The 10,916-nt window shown below is 43.2% G+C and overlaps 1 protein-coding gene across 1 annotated transcript in view; it reads right to left on the bottom strand.

Annotated features, from left to right (window-relative positions):
- The window catches only part of NEO1 (neogenin 1), a 321,940-nt gene that overhangs the window by 13,915 nt on the left and 297,109 nt on the right, over positions 1-10,916 (bottom strand). Inside the window, exons 23-24 of the mRNA XM_019503843.1 lie at positions 5,507-5,745; positions 4,255-4,347 (exon numbers count right to left, since the gene is read on the bottom strand). Of these exons, the coding sequence (XP_019359388.1) occupies positions 4,255-4,347; positions 5,507-5,745 (332 nt within the window). The remainder of the gene's footprint in view (positions 1-4,254; positions 4,348-5,506; positions 5,746-10,916) is intronic.

Below are 10,916 nucleotides of genomic sequence, written 5' to 3' on the forward strand. Positions count from 1 at the left end.
CATTTATGATGGGCACTTTGCTAGCATTACATAGAACCAGCTATACATTTTCAATATTTCAAGTTGAAGAAAACTGCCCCCTTCCTCCCATATGTACAGCTTTAGGCTCTTTCAAAGAGTAAACGTGTGTTATAATGTATAATATAATACACTTCATCACGAGTCTTGCATTACGTATCTGCCAAACAACAATTCAAAACTCCTTTGCTTTTTCCAAATCCCAGAGGAAAAAAAAAAGGGGGACTGCAGTGTTTCCAGAAGATTAGCCAATGCTAATGGTAAGGGTCTGATGACCAAAGCAAGTACATGACCTATTTTGTGGGACAATTCCAGGGAACGCTGTCAGAGGATCATAGAGAAATAGCGGCGGGCAGGATCTCCACAGGTCATCTAGTCCGACCCAGTGCTGAAGGCAGGATCATCCCTATCCAAACCGTCCCGTGCAAATCCATAATCTGACCTTTTAGTAAAAAACTGTCAACCCTGACACAACACAAGACATAAAACCCTAACCTGCCACAGGTAAAGCAGAGGGACCAGCCATGGCAGCCAATGTTCTGCTTCTGTAAAGCCTGTCAATATATACTCAAGACATCCCAAACAGAGGGCTAAACCCCCACTACAGAGGAAGGCAAAACCTCCCACAAAACCCCCACAGTCCATACTAATTGGACTACGGGGTAAAATTCCTTCCTGACCCCAAATATGGCAATTAGTCTGACCCTAAGCGGAGGGGCAAGGCCCTCTAGCCAGGGACCTCCAGCATTAAGTCCCAGCAGACCCCAGTCAAAATCCCCAGCTTTGGGATTAGGATTGGGATGTCACAAGCCATTGCCTGTTTATGCTGAACTCAGTCTACTTTGAGTATCAATTTATCAGGTTTCCAGACTTAAACAGCCTACAGCTTTATGGGTTAAAAAGCAACAGCTTAAGTGAACATGCAGTACAAGAAAAACTTTGGGCAGAAACCAATGTCAAGAACCCTAAATGACTACATGATGAAACGGATAAACAGTTCTCAAAGTGCTGAAAAAGGGATGTGACCCAGTAAAAATGGCTCTGTGCTTCCTGATAGTCTTTTTAAAATGTCTCTTCTCAGATGTCAAAGCAAAGGAGCCTAAAAGAATGGCTGCTATACAACATTTCTGTAATATGAGTTTCATGGAACCAGACTCTTCCCACAAATTATTCCCAAATTGAATAGTATCCTATAGTTGCCCTAACAGATTATTTATAGAGATTACTATCTACATTCAAAAGATGAAGAAGAGGAGCTCTGATGACACAGATGTCTAGACTCCCTAATGGGACCCTGTATATCACAGGTGTCAAACATATGGCCTGAGGACTGAGTACAGCCTCCACAGCCAAGTCACCCAGCCCACAGCCTTGATATGGGGGACTTTGCTGTGGCTGTAGCCAAGTACCTGGGAAAGAGTTGGGGTGCTAGAGCCTCAGCAAAACTACAGGAAGGTGCCCAGCACTGTAGCCTATTCCCATGGCAGCAGCCATGTGTCCAGGATGTCAGGCCTCTTCCCTTTGGGTCCTGGACTGGAAGTGCAGGGGAGGTCTGTGGGCCCAGTCTGGTCCATAGGGCTGGCCTTGTACCATTCTTCTGGCCCAGGGGGCCAGCTGAGTTTGATACCTCTGCTATATATCATCTCTATGATACCTAAGGAGGAACAGTGGCAGTTAAGGTTGTTCTCTTTCATGATCCGCAGCAGCAAAAGTTTGATGTAATAAGGAGATAATTTCAAAAGGAGGAGGAGGGTAAGGTACTAGTGATACCAACTCAGGGATGGAATACAAAATAGTCCTCTTTGGGCTTTGCAATGCTTTCCTGAAAAGAAGCTGCCTGCAACGTGAAGATATCCTCAAGGATAGACATGTTTGCCTCTTGTCACAGAATACAAACACTTGTTCTTGTGGTAAATTCCAAACATAAAGTTTCTCCTATACAATGTAGGAGAAACTTGAATTGCAGGCTCAGAGCTGTCTCTGAAGCATTATTGCTACCACAGCTGATGTAAAATGTTTAAAAGAAAAAAAAAAAAAAAGTTAAGTCTTAGCCTAGTGGAATATTTCACTGCCTATAAGAATAGGATCCTAACAGGTGGAAGCGCTCATAAATAGAGTAGAAATCTAAGTAAAACACAAAGTCATTGTAACAATCTGAAAGATGCCCTTGAAGCACAGGAAGACATTTGCATATCTCCTTGACATTCAGTACACTGCGTTACCCTGACACAGAGACAGCTGTATCTATGGCAGGTAAGAACTCAACCACAGACAAATGCAGTTAAACTTTCTGGGCCAGCATGCCTCTGAAGTGGAATAAAAAACCCCATAATCTGTTCAAGTGAACAGCACGTCCAATCTCAGAAAAGGACGTATCAATGCCAGATTCAATGTTACTTGCAAAGATCATGTCCATGCCCATTTATTTCTGCAAATGTTGTCATGTTGACCTGGCAACTATCTACACGGAGCATTGGACTCTGCAACCTCCCTGGAATAATTACTGCATCTATACCCACCAGTGTCAGACCCTATTCATTCAATCACCTGCACTATGCTACAAGCTTGATCATTTAAGATGCTGAGCATCCTCTGGGCCCCTGTGAATTAAATGAGAGTGGAGGGCACTCTGTTGAGTACTTGCTGTCTGGTGCTCTGCATGTTTCAGAATTTGGCCTTTTCTGCCTTTATTTGTAGATGCTCTTGCTCCATGCTGAAGGACTAGTCTTCTTTGGAAAAAAAATCCGTTCTCAATATCAAGAAAGAACAAGGGAATAAAACTACTAGGGTCTGAATTTCAGGGGTAATGTAAGTCTGAAGCCTTTCAATGCTTCTTATAAAACATGGCATAGGGCAGAAGAGGGAAGTTTTCAGGTACAAGACTCAAGAAGCTCTTCATTAAGCATATACATTTAATAGCTCGCACAATTTTATTGATATCTATGCTAATCAAACCCTGCCCTAGTATCTCTTCCACTCTTTCCCCAATAGAGGTAAAGCACTAATTAGAGTTTTTGTTCTGTTTTTAAGCTAATTGGTCATCCTTAGAATTGGTAAATTGGTAATAATGGAACATAAAACAAGCAAACAGGAGGCTAAAACATTCATCAGATACTAAACTTTTCCTGTCATCACGCTATCTAGAAAAGCAAAGAGGGGCAAGAAAACCAAACATGGGAGAGCTCAGTTATCTATTTTCAGGCAAATAAAAAAGCAATAAAATGCTGAACTGTAGAAAAACAGAATCAGCCTCTAAAACATTTCTCAAAACATCTGAGCACTTGCTTATGGGATTAATTATCCGGATGTAGAGAGATATGTAAATGTAATGTCTAAGCTCTGATTAGGCAGGTGCTGTGAAATTTAACCTCCCAGTTCTGTCAATACACATGCATGCACCTTCAGCCTTCCCACTTTATGCCTAACCTTGCTCTGCCCTTGATCAGACACTGCTTGGGCTGCTGAGCTGCAGCAGTGTAACAGAGAGGAGGGGGGTGACAAAAGCAGCAGCCCTGGGCGCTCCCTTTGGTGGAGAAGGGAAGGGGAGGCATGAAAACAGCAACTGCCATCACTACTACGTCAGCTGGCATTGCCCCATGAGCTGTGGCTGCCCAGGATGCAAAGCTGCCCCGCTATGCCTCCACTGAGTTGTGCTTGACAAAAGCACATGGTAGCTTTTGTGAAAAAGAAAAATATCTAGGAAGACCAACATGACCCCCTATTTATTTTTACTCAAGACTAAGATAATGGCTCAGGTCAATGTCCTGAGGGACAGAAGTCAAATACTGTGTCCATTTTCCCTTTCCTCTCAACAAGGCTTTTTTGAACTGCAAGCATTGTTTGATAAAGGAATTGATCCTTACAATATTCCAGAAAAAAAGGAAAAGAATACAATGCTCCTTCTCTGGCAATACCTCCAATAACTAACTGTTCTTTCCAAAATATATAGTTACGTTTTCTGAGCTACTTCTTTCAAAAAGTAGGTAATGTTTACTTGTGAAAAATCACCCAGATCTTCCTGTCAATGAAATGAAGGGTCAGCATTCAGGTATAACAAGGGCTCATTGCTCCCTTTTCAAGATGTTCTCATTACAGTCTAAAACAGCATTATCTGGGGGACATGCACGTGTGCTAGGAAAAAACTAAACTTATCATCCCTCATTTTGTTGTTTCCAGTTACAAACACATGCCATTCTTCCTGCCTGACGTAGCTGGTAAGTAAAGCTGTTGACTTACGCTGAGGTGGCTGAGAATCAAATGGCATCATCATTTTTGGCCTCATCCCCCTTCTTCCTGCCAGTGTGGACATGCTGTCCTCCGACTCATGTCCTAAAGGAAGAAAACTGAAGATTACTTACTAAAGAACCAAGTCCTTTTAAAGTTGCTCACAACTGGATGATTTTACTGCTGATAAATATCTATATTTAATTCAGGATGCAAGAACAGGACTCTCCTCTTTGGGAACTGCTCTGCAAGTCATGACTAACAAGCAATTGAGATTAACAGGCTAAGTAGTGTTCTTCCACTGCTCTCTACTGAAAAGCCAGGAGATGGGCAGTGTACAAACACTATGTTGTATTGGAACCAGAGAACTCACTTCAAGCTACAGAAATGCAGTAGTATGACCATTTTAGTCCTGTAAAGATGACTCTAAACAACCATGTTTTTGAACAAGGTCCTAATGAGATGTTTGTTATCAAATTCTGGGATTACTAACTTGTTATATTTTATTTACTTATCAGATTTGTATAGCACCTTTCCTAGGAAAGGCTCAGGGTAACTTACACTAAAGAGAATTAAATAACTTATAAAACAAGAAAACACAAAAGAGAACAAAATAACTTATAAAAGCAGACAGATTGAGTGTTAAAATAGAACAGAAAACCATTCTCCTTCCTTCCCCTCTCCCCAGTATGAAACAGTATCTCAGCTTAGCCTTGCTTGCTAAAAGCCTGCACAAACAGGAAGGTCTTAGAGTGCTTTTGGAAGATGCCCAGACTTGGGGTCTGGCAGGCCTCAAGGACAAGGTTGTTCCAGAGGGAAGGAGTAATTGCTGAGAATGACCTTCCACGCATTTTCGCCAGGAGAGGTTGGTGCATTGACAATACTTGTAGGAGGCTGCTCTTGGCTGATCTTAGGGATTATGATGGAGGAATAAGGGAGAAAGTGGTCACTGAAGTACGTATCAATACTGCAAATTAAAAACCAAATATCAACTCTTGTATTCTGATACATATATGAATCACTGAGGTATTTCCCCTACACACTAATGGATCAAGAGAGCCATGTAAAACTAGCACTGAACTCAACCTGCTTGTTAGGAAAATTAGAAAGGAATGACCTATTTTTAATAAAAAGTTTTACTATACTCTAAAAACAAAATTTTTTAGCTAAGTTAAAGGATTTTTTTTTTTGGCCAAATACAGCAGTGATACACAGCACCTAATTTTACACAGTTAAAATCCGGACTCCAGGTCAGCTCACTCACCCCGGTAAGAGTTCCGCCTTTGATGGATATTGCTATCCATGGAATTGTCAACTGGTGTGATGTCTTGAGAGTTACGAGGAATTGGGGTGTCTGTCATGATTGGGTTGGGGTCTGGAGATTTATCAATAGGTTTTAGCTCCAGTCTCTCATGATGGATCCAGAGGTCTGGGGGTTTGACATCCTTGGAGTTTCCTTTGTATTTATGAGACCCATTCACTGATTTGCAGGCAGCTCGTTTCCTTGCAAAAAGAAAATAAATGAAACATTCTTAACCATATTATTATTATTGTTATTTTTACCTGTATATGAAAATTAATTTCTTTTTTGATCATTTTCAGATGTACTATCCAGCTGTCTGCCAGCTATTGACTGGGCCAGACATGTGAATTCCACACTGCAAGGAATGGTACCATTGACTCCGTATGGATTTTTGTCTTAAAGTCTTCCACAGGCTGCCAAAACAAAGCTTCCATTAACAAAATAGTAAGTGTCCAACCCTTACAGCTGTGAAGACACTTGTCTAAATGTGAAGCATATGCAAACCATGCTGTGTTGTAGTTTGGAGCCTGCAAAAACAGCTTCAAATAATAGCTGCAAGAGGGCATGAAAATATCCAATTAACTCGACAGCACGTTGACTCTAAAGCCTAACAACGAGAATGTTAATTTTACTGAGGTCAGCAAGCGCATCCAGCTCATGTGCCTACAAAACACTGTTGATTAACAGAGGCAGTGAAAGTGGTGGACTGATGTCAAGGATTTTTAGAAATGGAAGACAAGGAGATCAAAACGCTGTCTCCATCTTGGAACTGGACAGAAAAGGAGGAAGGGTGTCTCTTCTGAATGCCTGCCAAATTTGCAAGAAAAGGTCCAATCTACATGTTATATTTATTGCATGATTAACCTTGTTAACTGTGCAATACAGAGTGGCTACAAGTGTAAATCAACTTTCCTGCCTTAAAAAGGATTGCTTGAAAATGCATAACAACTTTATAGCTGGTTTCTATCCAGCTTTAATTTGCATGTGTAGGCAGTCTATGGGGAGACTGCAGCTGCTGTGATCTCCCAGGTGCCACGGAGCACAATGCATCCCAGGGTTGGGAGATCACAGTCAATGTGGTCTCTCAATTGCAGGGGTGGGGGTGCTCCACATACTCTGCACCTGGGGGACCACAACAGTACCCCATGGCTAAAGGGCCTGAGAGTCCCAGTCCTGACAGAGCTCTTGGTCCTGGCTGCCCATGGGGTGCAGCTGGGACTGAAAATCTCTGCTCCTGACAGAGCTCTTGGTCCTGGTTGCATCACACATGCAAAGGGGGCTCCCAGCCATGACAGCCTGCTTCTTGCTCACGCAACAGGTATCCAGGATTAGGGTACCCCTACACTGGCAATAAGGCACAATTGGATCTGTGTGTGATTTTGTAGATCACATAAAATCCTATCGCACCTTTACCTGCACATGTAGAGGGGGCCAAAGATGAAGCCATGCCTACGGTAATTATACAAAGAAATTAGCAAACAGAGCCACACCAAGCAGTACATGAGTTGATGGAGAAGTTCCTCTTTTTATGGCCAAGGTACCCATGGGCAGATGTAGAATTTTGAAAAGGGGGATGCAGATGGTGAGGTACATTGTCACATATAAAAGAAAACATTATTTTCTGGTTAAAAACAGACTAGAAGCTTTACTAATATGGTAGGGGCCATGGGCTGTATTATTCAGTTTAAGATAGAAGCAAAACCAAATATAACTTCAATGGAATAAGTTAAAAACAATCTTCAAGGTTGCAAAATAGGAGCTTCATTACCAGGAACAGCTAACAGACAGCACAACTGCAGAACAAAGGATAGCTCCATTGGTGGAACATTAAAAAGAGAGGGTCGTTAATACCTCTGAAATGAAGAGTTTAGAAAGAATCAGGCAGATTATAATGAGCCAAGAAGTCAACTGGATTCTTCTTCACTGCCTGACTAGAAATGCTGCTCTCACTGCCAGGCAGTCAGTTTTAAACTTTTGGTGGGCCAGGAATCAGGTGCACCAATGCACCCTCTTAACCTGCCCCTGAAGGGAACCTGAAAAGTCAGGAGAAACTTCTCTGTGGGAAATGGAGCCAAATTTAAAGGTTGTAGGACCTCATCTCAGTGCCACACAGGGCTTCAGAATCACTGAAGTTGTTGCTGTTCTCAAGTTCTCCTCCTTTCCTGTGAAGAAAACCCTTGTAAAAATCAGCTGGAATTTGGAAAACCTTTTTTAATTTAGAATGCAGAATTGTGCAGTGAGCCATTTCATAAACCTGCTTCATCTTAGCTGTTGCAGATTCAAATTTCATATACTGTGGAGTTTTCCAAGTTGTTTACTGTTTAATCATGGCACGAGCACACTGGCTTAAACCTGTTTTTTGTTTTCAAAAGTTTTCTTCTATTGGTGAAGACAAAGAAATAATCACTCTAAATCAGTCAGTATCGAAGTGTGGAACCCCGATAGGAATGACCCGATACACTGATTCCACATGCAACAGCATTCAGTGATGCATTTATAGCTAAGAGTTGCAAAAGGATTTTCTTTTCAAGATTGTCAAGGAAGAGAGGGAAGATATTGATATCCAGGTAGTCAGGGAGACAGGAGGAGCAAACTAAAGGAGCTTTAAAAAAGGCTGTCTTTGGAGGGCAGGAAGTCATGTAAGGATAAGGGATATGTGTAAACTTCCCTCTGGCATCTCTAAACCAACAATGGTGGATGCCTGGGAGAGTACTGAATGGAGGACAGATCACTCCAGAGATATCTGGTTCAATATAGCATCCACCCCTGTCACTGTTGGAAACATGGCCACAGTGGTCTGACTCAGTATGGCACTTCATATGTGCTTAAGTTGCTGGAGTGAGAAAGCAGCCTGGATACAGCATGCTGGAAACATCAATGGTTTGGGAAAGTACAGTAAAAAAATTGGCAATGGGTAAAGTCAACATGATTTCAGTATGAATAAGGACCTCAAGAGACTTATAAAGAGACAGCTTTTAACAATATCTGCTCAGACACTTTATAATTTGCTGAGGTGCTCAGATACCAAAGTGACAGCTGCTTTATATGAACCCAGATAAAGAATTGAGAGAGAGCTGAGGGAGCTGGATGACTCAATATTTCTGATTTCAGACAAAAGGTTAGCATCTATATAGAGAACACCAGTTGAATCAGACACACTGAATTAAGACAATTTCTGAGATCTAAGTTTTCAAACATGACGTGTCAGGAAATTCTGCGACAGCTGGGATTCTTGTCCTAACAGAGGCAGGTCAAGGATGGATGAGTGCGGGAGAACAACAGTGTTACACATCAGTTCTGTGTGGATGAGACCTTATGGTGAAGCTAGCAATGAGGCATCAGAGAGGGAAAAAAGCTCCAATCAAGCTATGAGGTGGCTCAATAATGGAAGAAAAAAGGAAAAGTCCCTGCCAAAAAAAAGTACCGACTAGATTTCTAAGCTGCTGCGCTGTGCTCCTGGTCCCATGCATGCTGTGGCTGTGTGCATGCATGGGGCATTTATTGGCCACATTATCAGCTGCATCAGGCAAAAAAGGCCAATTTCCAATACTTTCAATTGTCCCTATATTGGTGCTGATCCGATATGGGACCGATGTATTGGTTGATGCACCTCTAGTATCAACTTTTCTTCTTCTCTCATTTACTGAAGTGTTAAGTATTCAGTAACATAGCTAAGGGAGGCAACCAGAGCAGCAGCCCCAGGTACTGGCTTTGTTGGGGGGAGTAAAGGGGGGTGCAAAAGGCTCTACTGTTGCAGTGATGGCTGACAGCACCACTGCAATTGGCATGGCTAGAGCTGACCCTGCCCTGGGTGGGGAGCTGCGTTGCTGTGCTACTGCAAATATGAGCACATATTCATCCAGTTTAAGGTCAGTGGAGACCATCAAATCGCTAAGTCTTCTTTCCTAAATATCACAGGCTGTCAAATTTTATCCAGTTACTACTGAATAGAACCTAATAACCTGGGTCTGACTAAAGCATATTATGTCCAGCTGACAAAACTCACGTCTGGGCCAGTGAATTCCAAGTCCAACTCCTATGCTACTATTTTGAACTAATACAAAGACTACAGAGTAGGGCTGTGCAAATTCTTGCCGGCTGTTTCGATTCAAGGCTGTTTCAACTCATTTCGAGCTCGAAACACCAAAATTGAATCAAAACAAAGGGCTTCAAAACAGCCTCAAAACAAAATGAGGCTAGTCAAAACATTTCTAAACATTTCAAGTTTCAAAGCAGCCAGCAGCCAGGTGGCGGGAGACAGGGGAAAACCAGGGCTGAGCTCCCAGCGGCTCTGCAGCCCCATGTGGTGCAGCCCTGGCTCTCCCCAACTCCTGCGGCCAGGCTACAGGAAGCCGACTGCAGCAGAGGGGAAGGGAACTGAGCCTGGGCTCAGGTCTCCTCCCCAGCGCTGCAAATCGGGCTGGGGAAAGGAACTCAGCCCAGCTGAACTGAGTTCCCCTCCCAGAGCTAGATCAGGCTGGGGAAAAGACCTCAGCCCAGCTGGGCTGAGTTCCTTTCCCCAAGCTGACTGTAGCACTAGGGAGGGGAACTGAGTGATCGGGCTCAGCTCCCTTCCCCAGCTCCCTGGTCCCAGGCAGCAGCACCCGGCTTCCCTCCATCATCTGGCAGGCATATCGGGGCCCACAGCCCCGGAAGAACTGGCACAGCCCCCGCAGACCTCCTGGGATTATGGGCCCCCATCTGCATGTCCGATGAGAGAGGCTGTTTCGAGCTTCCCCATTACAGTGAATGAGTGAAACTTTGAAACAGTGTCACTGTTACAACAAAGCAAAACAGAACAGCGGTTTTGAATCAGAATGAAATTTGAAACAAAACGCTGTTCCGTTGAAACCTCCAAATTCAAGTCGAAATGGAACAGTGCTGTTTTGCACAGCCCTACTACAGAGCAAGCAGTGGAGGAAGCTGTATGGTGAAATGGATCATCTTTCTAGTTGGATGTTCATTATCTTACACATTCTTATGGTATATTCTCAATGACAATAGGGAACAAACCCAATATTTTAACTATTTCCATTTAGGAGAGGGGTGTCCAACCTTTTTGAATGTGAGGCCAGATCATGAACTTTTTATCACCCAGTGGGCCGGTGAGCCATATTCAAAGACCTCACCCTCCCCCCACCCCAAAATGAAAGGAATGTTTACTTCCGTTTCCCATTGCAGCACCTCAGGCCTCAGAAAACAGCTTGGAGGGGCACATGGTGGCACACGGGCTGCATGTTGGACAAGCCTGAGCTAACTAAACACGCAGGCATGAACCCTCATCTAAAGCTCATCTGAGCCATTTCAGGAATCCCAAATTGGCCTGGGGATCTCAAGGGTACAGGCTTTCTTGTGAAGGTCAAGGCAGAGG

Source organism: Gavialis gangeticus, unplaced genomic scaffold (genome assembly GCF_001723915.1).
Source record: "Gavialis gangeticus isolate Ggan-Ray unplaced genomic scaffold, GavGan_comp1, whole genome shotgun sequence".
Lineage (NCBI taxonomy): Eukaryota > Metazoa > Chordata > Crocodylia > Gavialidae > Gavialis > Gavialis gangeticus.